The sequence below is a fragment of the Schistosoma haematobium genome, chromosome 2 (assembly GCF_000699445.3).
Source record: "Schistosoma haematobium chromosome 2, whole genome shotgun sequence".
NCBI lineage: Eukaryota > Metazoa > Platyhelminthes > Trematoda > Strigeidida > Schistosomatidae > Schistosoma > Schistosoma haematobium.
In genome coordinates this window covers 15,995,309-16,012,835 of record NC_067197.1, presented here as the reverse complement: position 1 = coordinate 16,012,835, position 17,527 = coordinate 15,995,309, and the positions used below count along the sequence as shown (strand labels likewise).

Sequence of the window (17,527 nt, the reverse complement as noted above, 5' to 3'; positions counted from 1 at the left end):
TGATTGATAGACTAATGTTTCGCATTCGCCATAGGTGACGTCAGTTGGCAAAAGCTATACGAGCTTTCTGAATCCATGCTGAGATTCGTCAGACACCGACCACTTAGGACTGATCAGACTTCCAAGATAAGTGAAGTTGTCATATGGACCAGCTGCTCATCCTCGTTTCAGATTAGCTATGGACTACTTCAGTGTTCCGTCCAGGCTGTTTGGGAATGGTGGGTAGTTGTGGAGTAGCTGAAGGCCAGCTGAACTGCTCCTTAAAGTGCATCGTCCATCGTTTTAAATTTCTGGGCTGAGAACAAATAAATGTCGTCTTTTTCCGAGATAGTCTCGCTTACACTTAACTTCATAACTCCAGTTTCTTTTATTAGCCTGATAAGCTGTCTGGTGTTACATACAGCCGCTGCCTTTCCCATCCCTTTTGCTTTCGTCGCTCACCACCGCTTAGGGTCGTTCCTTAGACTTTTGGTTAACCTAGATCTGATTTGCTATTGCACTTTATCGTTTTTGGAGTCAGATGGGGTTAGCTTACGAGAATCTATCAGCGCAATAAACTTAGTGGAAATCCACTGGTTTTTCGTGACCTTTTGGTTCACATCACTAATAGATGTCGCTGCTGTTTATACAACTGTTTGTATAAAATTCCAAGCAACGTCCGGGTCAGCTTCATTTTCAGAACTGCCTAGGTGTGACCTCAGTTGTTCCTGGAATCTACTTTTGGCTTTCTCGTCACTGAGCTCAACTCCAATCGGTCTTCTTAATGTGGATTTTTCTGCGTCCAGTGAGGCACAAACAAATGCGTGCTCGTATTAAAGCATGATCAAAGTTTAATGTATCCTCTTACAAATAATGACACTTTTAAATCCATAGATACTAAACAACGTAATATTTCAGGATACTCAACGAGTTGTAACGCACCCGATTGTCTAAATCAAGCAGGTTGAAGAGAACTTTTAAACAAATATTGAAATGTTGAACAGAAAATAAATATCTACAACTATTAAGTCATATGGGCGTACATTTGACTACTCACTATATTTCACAACCTTTTACAAACGAATTTGACTGTTACTTTGTATATAAATGACTTTCTTTGTGAAAAAAAAAAAGAGAAATTCAGTAAAAATACATACAGGATTTTTTTTTAAAAAACTCCATATTTATATGTTTAGGACAAATTACAATATTTCTAAACATTAGAAATACTGAGTTATTCAAAATAAGTGAGATATTGATGGTATATTATATTACGGATACAAAGAAGAGAGACTAAAGTGTATATAGTTAGTAGAAATTATGAAAATTAACAAAAAAAGCATATAATCTACACAATGTATGTTAAACTAGTTACACCTTTTTCACACACTGAAAAAAAGAATAAATAAAGCATACCTCTGCGTCCTGAATGATTACAGAGATTAGAACCCCACCAACACATATGGGAAGGTATTATAAAAAATAAGTTGGAAATAGGCAAAAATGACGATTTAGAGTATCATCATTAAAATAAATAATAAACAGCACATATAACCGAACAATATTGTTTTTCATTACATCCTCATCAGACTTTAATATACAGTAATATTTATATAAATATACGAAATTATTAGACCAATCAAAGCAGTTTATGAGCCAGTGATAACAGTGGAACAGATTCTGTGACTATGGAAATAGAAAAAGTTAACTAGATACCGATATACAGTTTGAGAATTTATATTCACAAACAACATATTTGGTCCCGACCTCACTTGATGAACTTACTAGATTTAAAACCAAGTAGGCTGACATCTGCCAACAATGCAAAACTGGTAAATATACCACGAAATCACCACGTACCAAACAACATCGAAATGCTTTATATATGCTTAGAAAAGATAACTTTCTGATCACAAGCAAGCTGGACAGAAGAGGGCTAGTTCTAATAAACAAAGATGACTAGATCGATAAAATGAGCTCATTTAATGAATGATTCGACCAAATTTCGAAAACTCAACGACGTTAAGGATACAAATATGAAAGCAGAGAAACCACTGACTAATTCGCTTAAAGAATTAAAAAATAAAGGAATACTTACTCCAACCATTCACGATTTTCACTTACACCCACTGGATCGAACACACCACAATTCTATGGTTCACCCAAAGTTCACAAGATAGGACTTCCTCTTCCTCTAGTTTGAGATATGTATAATTCTACCTACCATAAAACTGCAGAGTGGTTAGTTCGAGTTCGTGATCCCTTAAACAGAAACGTTAAAGACGTTTCCGATTCCATTTCCAAGGTGGAACATACGAAACTCCGCCTGTAGCTTTTTCTAGAGTTACTGCCGGTCCCAAGCCCGGGTAAAGGAGGAGGGTTGGGCATGGAGTTAGCGACCCCATCCTGTAGAAAACTAACTCACTAAAAAACGCTAACCAGAAAAAATAATTCAAACCATTTCAACTCTACCCTGGGAGTTAGGTCTTCATTTAGAACAACTATGACGCCTCATGGTGAAAGCTGAGTTCCTCCGGAAGCCACGAGGCCGATGCCCCTTCTAACAACCAGAGCAACAATTTTTATAGGTACATGGAACGTCCGGAAAATGTGGAAGACCGGGAAGACTAGACAAATAGAAAGGGAAATGAGGAGATACAACTTGGCAGTACTGGGAATCAGCGAAACCCATTGGACCCAAGCTGGAAAACAAAGGCTAAATACGGGAGAGATGCTGCTATACTCCGGCCACGAAGAGGAAAATGTTCTACACACTCAGGGAGTTGCTCTAATGCTGTTCGAAGTAGCAAGAAATGCACTTGTAGGATGGGAATCTCACGGATTCAGAATCATTAAAGTATCATTCAAAACAAAGAAGGAGGGAATCACAATGAATATTATCCAATTTTATGCACCCATCAATGATAGCAACGATACAATTGAAGAACATATGGAACTCAAAACAACTTTCAACCAATATCAAAGTCAGAATCTTGAATGCGAACGTCAAGGCAGTTTTACTGTATGGAGCTGAGGCTTGGAGAACTACAACAACCACCATCAAGGAGGTACAAGTATTTATAAATAGTTTTCTACGCAAGATGCTCAACATCCATTGGCCGGATACCATCAACAACAGCCTTCTCTGGGAGGGAACAAACCAGCTTCCAGATGAAGAAGAAATTAGGAAAAGACGATGGAAATGGATAGGACATACATTACGCAAATCATCAAACTACATCACGAGGCAAGCCCTAACTTGGGATCCTGAAAGGAAGCGGAAAAGAGGAAGGCCAAAGAACATATTACGTCAGGAAATAGAAGCAGATATGAAAAGGATGAATAACAACTGGAAGGAGCTGGAAAGGATTGCCCAGGACAGGGTTAGATGGAGAATGCTGGTGAGCGGCCTATGCTCCTTCACGAGGAGTAACAGGAGTAATTAAGTAAGTGGAACATACGAACTTAAATAGAAAACGGATGATATCTCTAGATGCTGCTTCCTTGTTCGCCGATGTACCACTAACTGAAACTGTTGACTTTGTATGTCAACGACTACTTGAAAAACAGATCAATATTGAAATTTTCAAGGTTAGTCTCAAACAATTAGTTCTGAAATGTACAATGAACGTCCATCTTGTCTTCAATAACATATAGACAAATTGATGGAACAGCGATGAGTTCACCTCTAGGTCCTATCCTTGCTGATCTCTTTTCTTGTGAAACTAGAGAACGGACCTCTCAAAAGTGCTATTGATAAGCTTGACTTTTTCTGTCGTTACACTGATGATACTTACATTGTCGTCGGTCAGAAAACTGGAAAATAAGAACTCTTAGAGCTATTTAACGATAAAAAATTTAGAAATAAAATCTACGTATGAAGAGGAACTTGATAACAAAGGACATTTCCTTGACGTTTTGTTAATCAGAAAAGAAAGTGGTTCTATCAGTAGAAGTGTGTATAGGAAAAGTTCTTCATTAACCGGTACACGCATTTCGCGGACTTTGTACCCATTCATTGTTGGAGAAGCCTAGTTAGATGTCTTGCAAAAAGAGCTAGGAAGATATGCTCAGACGATGCTATAAACAAGGAACTAGAGCCTGTTCATAATATGTTGGTTGGAAAGGGTTGCCCACAAGGTTATTTGAAGAAACACGTGCATGTAACAAAGAGGAAAGTAGCGACATCAACGGCTCGTAGTAAACTCCTCTTCCTGAAGCTGCAATCCAGAGGAGATATAGCTGGTGATGTGCTACGGGATAGACTGACTAGAGTAGTTAAGAGAACGTTTAATGCAACTAACCTCTGTCTATCGTTCTCGACCCGATCTATGGTGATTCCACAACTAAAGGATAATTTACATGACCCTGCCACATTCATGTGTATCTACGAATTCATCTGCTCCTGTTGAGAAAGCTATATTGGGGGCACAACCAGACAACTGAGCCAACGAGTTTGTGAACATCTCTCTTCGTGGTAAGGAAAGGGTATCGTCAAAACAATACGCAGCTCCATCCTATCATACTTGATCGATAGCGGTCATGTAGTCGACAGAAATAGATCATTCAAAGTGATTTATTGTATTCCTACTAGTTTTCCTTATGGGGTTCGATCTCGTCTTTTACACATGACAGCAGCTACAGGAATCCCAGCTAACAATCCAAGTCTTTGTATTCATAAGAAATGTGTGACGCTTTAATAAACGACTTTATTTATTATTATTTTCCATACTCTTTGTTAGTTTATTTTCTTCACCCTCTCCCACCTTTTTTCCAAATATGCGCTTCATTGTCCAATTATATGAACACTTCTTACTACGTAATCTTATAGTTTTTATGAATGTTATTTCAGCATCCATATTTTTAAAGACATTGACTTATTTCCCATTATGAAAAATGGGCTCTATTCTTTGCTATTCAAAACAGCTTTACATCTGTCATCACAATAACAATTTGTACTCTTTACTTATTATGTTTATTTATGTAATCTATTCCACTGTTATCACTGACCCATAAACTACCTTGATTGATTTAATAATTTCGTATATGTATATAAATATTACTGTATGTTAAAGTCTGATGATGATTTTACTGAAAACAATATTGTTCGCTTATATATGTTGTTCTGATTCACAATATGGGAAGTTTTAAAATAATAAACAGTAACGAAAAAAATTTCACATTTTATTTTACAACGAGCTTATCAAAGATAATAAAGTATGCTATTACGTGGTATCGTGGCAGTAAATGATATGCGACTTAGTGAAATAATTCTAACAACGAAATCACAATACAGAACTGACAACGAAGACAGCTCCATAATGCAATCAATTTAAGTAATAAAACACATTTATGAACACTATGTCCGTCTGGTTGATTTTCGTTAACTATCAAAAATGATGAGTACTTATGGATTGATTACATTTATCAATCGTTCGTTTATTTGATTTACAATACTTAAATTATGCAATCCTATTAAAAGCATTGAATGACAGATACTATGTTGGTGTGCTTCGATTTCAATAGACATTCATAGTTGGTAAAAAGATTATAGGTTATTGGACTCATTTAACTGACCTACATAGATTGTATTTGAATTTATTAAGCGATTATTTGTTTTTACAAATCACATTTATATTCTTAAAAAATCATTAACATACTACTACTCTTTAGAAAACAGTTACACATAGTGTGACTTTGAAGTTATATCAAGATATTACTCTTGGTGACACAAAACGCGAACTTAAAATAATGTGATCAAATACGCTATGTTATACTGGTTTTACTATTTTACATGTTCTGGACAACATATATAACTGGATTAAGGGATGTATGAGAAATGAAGCTGAGTTTCAAACAAAACTGGATTTTAATAATTACAAGGGACCATTATTTTCAGTAAAACATATAATAAAAAAGACTGATTGGAAAATAAACTTTAAGAAAACTCATAGGAACTTTTAAGAACATACATTTTGAAATTACAGAGCTTTAGTCAAGCCAAAATCCCTTAGAAAATTCCAGTCAGTCAACCACAGTCAAACAACAATAATAATGTAGATTGTGACAAAAATGAATATTTGCTCAAATTACCTTATATTAGATCAATACACTAACGTTACACCCAATGATAAATTTTGATTTGGTTGTTTGTCCTCTGAAGAAGTGACTTACATTGAGTCACGAAACGTCAGAAAATTTAATTTTTCTACTAGATGGGATATTACAAATATATGAATTTATTTATAAGAATCTACTCAATGCTTAATTTATTCGAAATTATCAAGTCAAATCTTGGTATTGATACCTATTAAACCCAAAGATTATTAGGTTGATAAAATTATATTGATTCAAAAATTACAGATACGAGACAGGATAATCAGAAATACATTGAAAATAACTTTAAGTTTAAGGTAGCAAACTTGATGATTTACAAGACTTCTTTTATACAACAAAACACATATGTTAATTATTCAGTGATCCGCTGTATGTTATTAAAATTGCAAATAGATAGATAACAAATAAAATATTGACTCTTCAGATAATGGTAATCAAGTTGACCTGTTTTACGCAACAAATACTACAATAAACAGAATCTTCTAACTCAGTTCTTATGTAAAATCTATATTATTCATTGAATATTATTGAGAAGTGAACAAGTGATTAAAATCTAACATGAATGCATTACGCTAGTGTATTACACTTGAAAAAAGCAAATAATATTTATCTACATTATCAGAAGTATTAACCTGTTTACGGTACACTGCTTAGTTATAAAATGAGAATTAGAACTGCATTTTAAAATTTTATCCAGCACAATGTCAGATTTAGAATGTTCACTATAAAACTGAATTTTTAAGAATTACTTATCATTGATGAGGCTACTTGACAAACTGTTCCATCCACCAAATATTATTGAAATAGTCCTTGTAATTTTGTATAGATAAAACAGTTAATCAGTCACAGAAACTGTATGATTTGAGACAGTTAGTCAGTCACTCATAATCAACGTACAATCTGTCGAACATGCACATCGATCAAAGTTGCTACACTATATTAACACTGTGAGAGGAATTTATCAAGACTGATATCAAATTAGCAGTAGTGAAAATGCCAGTGGCAGTAAAAAACGCGTTCGGCATAGACAATATGACTCAAGAATTATTGAGTTCGCATAATTAAAAAACCCAGGACAAATGCTCTTCATATTAAATCCCAACACTTAACATTTGTACAGCAATAAAAAATTAATAGGATCAAAATAATTAACTGAATATAATTAATGGTAACAGGTATAAAAACTAAGTGTGAAGAGTAAGTTCATTTTGTATTGTTTGGTTGAATCCTCCCATTGATGTTTAAGACTGCAATTGATCAGTTTCTTATTGGCATACGAGCATCATGTACGGATTGTCTCGATAATGCCTTGTCACAACCATTATGGGCAAAGATGGATGGTGGCTAGCAAAGAATCCAATTAAACAATACAAAATGAATTACAACTTCACCCCATTTCACAAGCTGGGGCGGCCTGCTTGAGCATCTGGGCTACCTGTTCCTGCCATCTAGATATTTCAACAAGTTATCTATTTTCGTTTGTTTTAATATATCATTATGTTTATTAATCGCATGACCTATTCTGCTGCGTTTCTGAAAAGTGTACAACCTTTCGTTGTCAAAGTTACAAAAGACTCAATAAGAGCCAACGTGGTTGCTGGCAATATACAGCGAAAAAAATGCACATTATTCAGATGTTCATTTACTGAACTGCTAACATCTAACTGACGATCACTCAATATTTATCGCCAGGACCGACCAAGAAGAAAGAAACGGAAACTTGTTGAAATACTTTACGCTGAGAATTCTATATTGTACCAAAAATATAATACTGAATAAAGCTAATAATAATAATAATAATAATAATAATAATAATAATATCTGGATTGCGTAGCTAAGTAGGTAAGGTGATGTCGTCTGAAGCGTACGGTATTGGGTTCGAGTTCTGGAGTGAACGTCAACTCCGGGATGCAAGTATACCTAACTGACGGGTCCCAAACAGCACGAAACATGTATCCTTTATTTCACTGATAGCCACCATCCATCTTCGCTTATGAAGAATAAACTTTTGACAGAACAGGCGAAATCAGTAACTCAACACATTAGCTATGCTATTCCAACTGATTATGAGCCATATCATCTAAGGTCTTCACTCGTTGATTAACACAAACATAATAAACATAATTATCAGTAGCAATAGAGTGCTAAGTTTACAATCTTTGGCTATTGGTTGATAGCACAAAATGAAATAATAAGTGAATTGAATTTTAAAATATTCAATGATCAGTGGATTTACATAACTAAACTCGTTATACAACAATTTTATCAACTAACAAAACATAAACAATAAAATGATGGAAGACTGGAATAAACATCAATACATCATTCGTTCTTAAATTAAATGTCATAGGCATTAGATAAGGATTCGATAGCTTAAACAATAAGTACAATAAAAAATCACTTTAGCTAGTCTATCCATTCTATTAAGAGAAACTGTACACACTAAATACTAAGTTTGATTCAAGAAAGAAAAATAATATACAATTTGCATGACATTTATTTTCTAACAAATAAACAAACTGACATATACAGTTATTACTCTTTTCCCCTAAAGCAAATGTGTTTACTGTGAAAATGAAGATAGATATTCTGCACAATACGGTGTTCCAGCCGTGTGAAAGTGAAGCCGATTAGCTTTTCTGGGAACGGTTTCCGTTTTTGAAGGCTCACAAACCCACCGACTGTATACGATTTTGTGGGAAGGTTGTTACCCCCAGATCTTGGCGCTTGGGCGTCGCTTCACGGGCAAGTAATGGTCTACGCGCACACTGGTAACACAAGTTTTTACGCATGCATCCCATAGCATACATACTGGTATTTTCACACACCTGGGAGGGTAAATGGTCACCGCGCCTTTTGAACGAATTTGCAACAGCTGACTGTCACTTACGCATTAAGTGCATCTCATTGGTACAAAGGCTTTCGCCCTTGAACTTCATGACATATACCTAAACATAAACACTTTCTGAGAAGGGTGATGGTCACCTCTCCCTAGTATTTGCTACCACATTTTTTATTATATATTCGACTCAAAAGGTTAGGCCACTGATTTTACTAGACATAGGGAAGACACTTTTCAGCTTACGTTCCTTGTGCTCACCCACGCACGTACCCATTGCATATGCATATACCTATATACATAAACCAAACAAGCCGAATCATATACGTAAACATACACATCGAACATCCCGTAAGACTTTTAGAGCTCCGAACAAAGGAACTCAATTAATCCAGTTTACAGCAGAGTGGTGAATTAGTTCCATCTCCAACCACCCAAGTTAGCTAGCAAGGTTGCCCCTAGTGCCTAGCAGCGCCGCGGGGAGGCCTTAAGTCGGATTGTGTTGCTGATTTTTATCCATTGGCCTAGAAACACGAAGGTTATTCAGCATAATATTAACAATAGTAATAATAATAATAATAAAATAATCCCATCAGATTGAACTTGATCACTGATAACCTCAGTAATAATAAGGAGGAAGCTATACAAGATTAGCTTGATTGATATGGGCCTAAATTTATAAAAATCTATAGATATTCGACTATATAACAAATATGGAAAGAAATAAACAGATTTTCTAGTTGCATTACGAGTAATGAATTGAGTTCATGCTGAATCGAATTCCACAACAAGACTAGAATACAAACAGAATAAAGTAACTTGAAATTCAAAATTGTCTGAAGTAGGACTGACAACTTCAAATTATTATTTGATGAGAGAAGTAAGATTTTCTGCAAAGAATCAATGAATTTAAATACAAGAGTTCAGAATTTCCAAAGATATTCATTACTACTATTTCAACTACTACTACTGGACAGTTACCATTCATTTACATAAATAAACCAATTAAGTAAATAAACCAATATATATATATATAATTTCTATATTTAATTTACTCTTAAATGTATAAAGTACAAATGTAATAGTCAAAGTATCTGATCGTACTAACTTTTTCTCTTTTCAAACTAATCATTTATTTTTAGCTAGTAGTTATATCAATGCATATATAAAAGAGATATCGATGTGTGTATGTTAATCCTAGGAATGAAAATCCATTACATAGTTGTGTTTTGTTTTCTTCAAAAACATGCAAAATATCCATTTGTAGTATTGACTAACGCGCACACACACACACACATGTACATGTAAATATAAACAAGCATATATACATGATATATACACATACCTCGAGGTTCAAAATGTCGTTGATGCAGAAATCGATGATTCAGGAAATTTTCTGTAAAATGTCACATTAGACAACAAGAATGTAACAGAATAAAAGTAAATATATAAATTAGCTAAAAATAAATTCTAAACAAAATTAATTTGATCACCATAATAATATGGATCATTTGAAAGGGTATTAAACGAAATACAATAAAGGAAAATAGAAGTGAATGAGTGTGAAACTGATTTTATGGTGTGATCATACTGTAAGAATGCCATTCAAATAAATGACCTTTTAAGAAATACATTTGGTTTTTCATCGAGAACAATAATAATAATAATAATAATAGTGCAGTGAAAGAGAACACAAGTAGGGACAATCAAATGTACTTGACCACAAAATTACAGCACATCTTAGTAAAATCTGAGGACCATACAGTAAATACATAATTTGCAAGATATCAGTCAATCGTCTCAGACTTCATTGTTCCTGCATTTTCATACTAACTGCTTTCTGTTCCCGTTCTTTCCTTCTCGACTTTCTGCTGCCAGACATTCTAATTCTGATTATCGTTACATACTACTCATGTCGATATAAATAGCACACGCCACAATAATAGTAATAATAGAAAAAACAATAAAACAATTCTTTGCACTTACGAAAATCAATTCTATCCGATGGTTTACGAATAAGCATTTTTAATAGAAGATCCTGTAACGCTTTACTGGTTGTAACAGGTATTCTGTAAAACGAAAAGAAGTTTTGAAAAAAGGAACTCTGTAAGCATTGTACTGATGAAGTTATTTTTAATCAAACTGATAACCTGAAACTTCTACTTCACTAATTAACTTTCAAAGTGTAAAATCTTCAAACTATATAAATACTTAAAATATACAGCAAGCAGAAGAGGATTCTGATATAATTGTTGTCTAAGCTGGGAAGAATTTTTAACAACCACCCTATGAATGTGTGGTTTTCTCACTACAGTTAATAACCGCAGTATTAATGGTCAATTTATTTAAAATTAAAACACCCATATATTGAGATACATATATCTACCAAACTTTTGAAAGAACTCAAAATAACTAAGCATACGAAAGGAAATAACAACAAGTTGAAATCATGAGTCAATTGAAGCTAGACCACCATGAGAAACCTGGAAGCACTGGACGGCCGTTTCGTTAAAACTCTTACCGAGTACCTCTTCAATCAGGACATTTTTCATTAAAATTGAAAATTTTTGAAAATAATGTATTCTCAGAGCTGGATGTTTAATTGTGAAGCTCTCATTATCTGTCTAGACAATATATTGATAGGATATCCAAAATTTCTAAAATCTAGGTATCTATTCTAAAAGTTTATTGTAATAAGAATATTTTCTAAGAAAAGTTTGATCTACGACTGATGTGTTCGTAAGACATGAGAGCCTTCAAAAACACCTGTCTAACAATTTTCTAAGCTGATGTTTCATGAATCGATTAAAAAATGAGAAATCTCAAGACGAATGGTTCCTAAAATTAAGAAATTTTCCACGTAATTGGACTAGTACAAGTTGTTACAATTTGCAGCAGTACAGAAAAGGACTGTTATTAGGAATGATGTCACAAACTGATTAATACATCTGAGGGGTATCAAATGAAATGTAAGTGATATTTATAATTGGTAAAGACTACAATAAAATAAATAATATGGGGTTTTTCTCATTCTCATAAGATAACCAACTATTCACCTTAACACTAATTCTAAACCGACATTACAGATTTGAAGAATGTTAAAAATTTCGCCAACTTAATTTACAAACATACTTATTGGAGGAAACCGTTGACAAGAATAGAAAAGATTGGATAACCAGATAAAAATGAATTGGAATATGAAAGCTCTACACCGAGAACTGTATGAGCAATGAGTACGACTGCAGAAAAATGAGACCAGTTATTCGTTGAGGTCGTTATAAACAATATAGAGACTTGGATCAGACTGAGTTGCTGCACTACATTTACTAATATAATCACAGCCAAGTAAAAGACCAGTTTGGTTTATTTTGATTTAATATTGCAGAGTCCCATCTAACGATCGAATGACTATGGATCCTAATATTTTAGACACCATATTACTCGAACCGGTTCCCCTATGGTTATCAAAAAACAATGTTAGCTATTTTTTATAGACCAAGACGATCGGAATCCAAGACCAATTAGTTGGGATTACATCCAGTTCGTAAACTCTGGCTAGCACCTCAGTCAACTTAACAGCTAAAATTGAACTCCTATTCCTAAAAACCACTGATGTACCTAGCAGGTGTGCCTGCTACTCCTTGTTTCAAGTAAGGTACAGCCCTTTCCAAACTTTTTAAGAGCTGGTGTACTTAGGTCAATAACCCATTCATACAACATGAGAATAGAAGGTAAGCAAAAAGTAGTTTGGAGTCAGTTGAATTATTTCGTTGAGTTTTCTCCTCATTATTCCAATCTCCTGAACAGAGACAGATCAGTGTTTTATCTTTCTCTAAAACGGTCTTACTAACAGCTGACTTCTCTAAACCAGTTTATTCGGTGATTCTGAACAGACGTCGCCACCGCTGCCCTTCCGATTTCTTTTGCTTTGGTTTGCGGTTACTTATCGTTCTTTGGACATCCTGGAATGAGTTTATGAGCAGCTATTAATTAAGTAGAGGCTTTTAAGACCTGATGATCCCAGTCCTTTGGTTCAGATCGCTAATAGACGTTACTATTGTTGCTGTTAAAGACTGCGAATCATGCCAGATAGTCTTTGAATGAACACTACCTACATAGTCGAGTAAGTGTATAGTTAGTTCTGCCTTAAGAATACCCTTGACCCATTAGTCTTCGAACTACACTCGAAAAGATCTTCTTGTTTCATTGTGTCTGAGCCCAATAAGGTGCAAACAAACACGAAATATGACTAGAGAGTATTTGGAATCTGAACATCTGTTACGGATAAGGAGCGAGTCTTCAACCAGACATGTTTAGTGATGACTGACAACAATATGATTTATTTGTGTCCATCGTTGTGACTTCGGTAGTCACGACGTTAGGTGATGTCTTACCTTGTGCTCAAAAGATGATGACTGTTATCAAATTAACAGATATGCATTAGGTATACTAGTAGTAAATTACGTCGACTCTCCAAACCCTCTAGGTGACGTCAAATGAATTAAGACATTGTATGGGTGCTTCAGAGATGCAGCATCTATTGATAATACGAGATTCCAATGTCTCCATTTTCGTTCAACTTCATCATAGACCTACTGCTGAAAATAACGCTCTCGTCGACTGAATTCTCGGGCATTGATGTCCTACCAGGAGGTCCACTTATCGGATTAGAATACGCAGATAATACAGTCCTGTTTGGTGAAGATGCCGTTAAAATGCAGTGTTTTGGTAGCACTGGGCAACAATGCCAGGATGTTTGGGATGCGTTTCTCCCCCTCTGAATGCAAGTTGTTGCTGCAGGACTGGGCTGCGTCAACACCTGAACTAAGGATAGGGAGTGAAGTAGTCGAACGCGCTGACAACTTCACTTATCTTGGAAATCTGATCAACCATAATGGGTTGGTGCCTGACGAATCTCAGCATGGATTCAGAAAGCTCGTATAGCTTTTGCCAACTGACGTCACCTATGGCGAATGCGAAACATTAGTCTATCAATCAAGGGACGAGTATACTGTGCAGCATTTCGTTCTGTTCTAATTTACGGCTGCGAAACGTGGCCATGAAGAGTAGAAAACAGCCGTAAGTTACTAGTATTTGACCACAGATGCCTTAAAAATATTGCTGGCGTTTGCTGGGATCACCGGTTAAGTAATAGTGAGGTTAGGCGCATGGTATTAGGGAATGATGGTGAATCAGTTGATGGATTGTGAATCTTCATCGACTGAGATAGTTGGGTCACGTGTTACGTATGCCTGAACACCGATTACCACGACATGCAATGCTGACTAGTGTTGGAGACGGTTGGAAGAAAGTGAGGGGTGGCCAAACCAAGATGTATCATCAGTGCTTGAAGTCACTGACTTCTGGTCTTAGCCATGTTAGTAGATGCAGATTACTTGGTTGGGGTCCACGCGACTATCGTAACCAATGGTTGGTTTCTTCTACGAACTAATTCTTTCTTACAGAACTGTATCCTTACATAAAATCTTTCTTTATCACCATTGAGTTAACTGCTTCTATGAATCCGGTGTTCGTCTTGCTATGCTAATGAGGTGTAGCAACTTGGACCGATGCATATATGTACCTGATCCTACGTTGTAGCTGACTGACTGACTAAGCATTTCAATAGTGTTGAAAGAATGAAAGATCTAAAATGCAGTCCGGAGAAAGATTTAGGGAGGACTGGGATGAAATTTGGTCAAATAACATAGTTAACATTAGTATCATACGTGAACGTAGTCGAAGCTAGAGGATGACTGGTCATGGGAACAGAACAAATGTTAGATTATTAAGATGGGATTCGATTGTGAAGATGGTCGCGAGGAGATTTGTTACTCCCCGATTCTCCAAACCTTGGAAAGATATTTCTATTTGGAGGAAGATGTGTAATGGGCGCTTTTGACTAACTGAATGAACCAACAAAACTAGCTGGTTGCTCAAATACTTATAAATACAGTTTGGTGAGAGTCTGAAAGTCAGTTGCTCAAACTACTGAGTCACAGATTCATACTAAAGAGATAAAAGACATTAAATGCTGTCTAAAAGTTCTTAATGATAAGAAATAATTTATACATTAACATGCCTACATTCATGATGATTCTAAATATACCACACCATTCATTCATGTTTTCTATAATTAACGTATGACGAGGTGGGTAGATAGCTTTTAAACACGCTAAGTAAGACCATGAGTCTTACAAGGCATAATACCATGTTATTTACACGATGAACAAACTTATTTCAATAACAAGAAAATAGTAAAGTGTGTAAATAAACTTTGTTTTACGATAATTATCACACACAAAAAAACTTGCAAAAAACCACCTTTATTTTACGCATTAATCAATTTTTCTTAGATCTTGAATAATTAGTAATGTAATTGATTTTTATCGCTCGGTCACGTGAATTAAATGACTACTAATTGTGAAGTATAAATAAGAACTTTTTAAGTACCAATTTTTGACGTGCGTGCTTAAAAAACGATTAAAAATATATATAACAGTAGGTATCAAACTGCAAGTTTTAAAGTTTTTATTTATTTCACCGGTACAGATGACAAAATATACTGTTGTAGAGATATACAGTCAGACAGTCAGCTACAACGTAGGACCAGGCACATATATGCATCGGTCCAAGTTGCCATACCTCATGAGATATACAGTCAGTCTATTCAACCTCAAGAAACAAAGTAACACTATTTACATACTTTCAAAAATCCACTCAGCATATAAACAAATCAAAGCTCTCAACCGTATGTCATGTCCTTCAAATTCTGGTATATAAATATTAATGGGTGATAGATTATAAGCTTTACGATAATTGTATTACCACATGAATTGTCGACACAAAAACGTCGCAAACATTTACGATACTATTCCATATATATATATATATATATATATATATATATATATATATATATATATATATATATATAAACTAGTATGAGTTGGGTAAGGTTAGAAACATTCAACTTAGGAAACACTTGCAGACCCAATTCCCTTTCTGTTTTAAAGATAACTGATATCACTAATGCACAATTGCTATAGGTCTAAGATTCAGTGCAAACAACGGAATTTTATTGCGGCGGAAACTAGGTGTATATGGACGTGTTTGAATTTAGGTGGAGTTTTGTACTATGAGCTGGATGATTTAGTCGTGGAGCTTTCATTGTTCGTCTGAACAACATCAGCAGCACAAACTTTATGTAGAAGTGGAGTGAAAAACACTGCATCTGATAGAGTGGACGACCCCTTCATCTCCACCTGCACGAACACCAATTAGCAGTCAAACACCATGATATATCCTCACTTATATCAATGCATCTGGACAACTGTGAACATACATTCAACTGGAAAAATGTTGAAATCTTGGATGGAGGTAATACTAAAAGCACCAAGGAATTTTTAGAAGCCTGACACTCAGATCAATCAGTAATCAACAAACACATCGAAATTGATCTAATCTACCAACCAATCAGAAAAATCATGGACAAATATAGGACTAATGATCAGATCAAAGGGAGATACAATCAAAATAAAGAGGCAGAAAACGACAGGTTAAGGGTCAACAATAACCAACCGAGATGGAGGTAGACAAGACAAGCTGTGAGTCGTAAGTGGAGAAATCCGAACACTTCACTTCTACCTGACGTTAGTGATGATGTTTTTCAGAACAATGGAAGCTCTATGACCAAGCCATCCACCTAAATAATCCATATGCGCTGTTAAGTTCCTCTACCATGTGCACGAAATAATCTACATAAAGTAGGTACCAAGGATATTGTTTAGAACGGTAATGAAAGCTCTAATATTAAACCATCTAGCTCAGAGACCACAGAATCATATAAAGTAAGCAACTTAACGACAATATAATAAATTTACAGAAGAACACTAAATAGTACTTACTTTGGTCTGAGACAAGCTGTTTTTTCATATATGTTTTTTAAAGCCTCTGGAGTATTGGCATAAAATGGAGCCTTACCAGTTAAACACTGGTAAACAATAATGCCCATACTCCAAATATCTGCTACTGCATCATATTTACGACACATCAGTACTTCAGGAGCCTTATTTTAACAAAAAAGCAATAGAAGATAGTAAAGATTACTAAATGGAGAAATATTATTATTATTATTGAATAGATAAATTCGACTATGATTCATACTTGTACTTGGTATCCCTGAAAAAAACTACTATGATATGTTTAGTAGTACAATCAGTCAGTCAGCTACAACGTAGGACCAGGCACATATATGCATCGGTCCAAGTTGCCATACCTCATTAACACAGCAAGATGGACACTGGATCCATAAAAGTAGTTAATTCAGAGGTGGTAATATATAAAAGAAGGATTGCAATAAGGATATAGTACATACATACATACATACATACATACATACATACATACATACATACATACATACATACATACATACATACATACATACATACATACATACATACATACATACATACATACATACATACATACATACATACATACATACATACATACATACATACATACATACATACATACATACATACATACATACATACATACATACATACATACATACATACATACATA

The 17,527-nt window shown here is 34.9% G+C and overlaps 1 protein-coding gene across 3 annotated transcripts in view; it reads right to left on the bottom strand.

Moving 5' to 3' along the window:
- ULK2_1 (Serine/threonine-protein kinase ulk2) overlaps positions 1–17,527 on the bottom strand; it is a 63,461-nt gene that overhangs the window by 35,276 nt on the left and 10,658 nt on the right. For all 3 annotated transcript variants that reach the window (XM_051214442.1, XM_051214440.1, XM_051214441.1), the window contains exons 7-9: positions 16,843–17,003; positions 10,922–11,004; positions 10,281–10,331 (exon numbers count right to left, since the gene is read on the bottom strand). In XM_051214442.1, the coding sequence (XP_051067613.1) occupies positions 10,281–10,331; positions 10,922–11,004; positions 16,843–17,003 (295 nt within the window). The remainder of the gene's footprint in view (positions 1–10,280; positions 10,332–10,921; positions 11,005–16,842; positions 17,004–17,527) is intronic.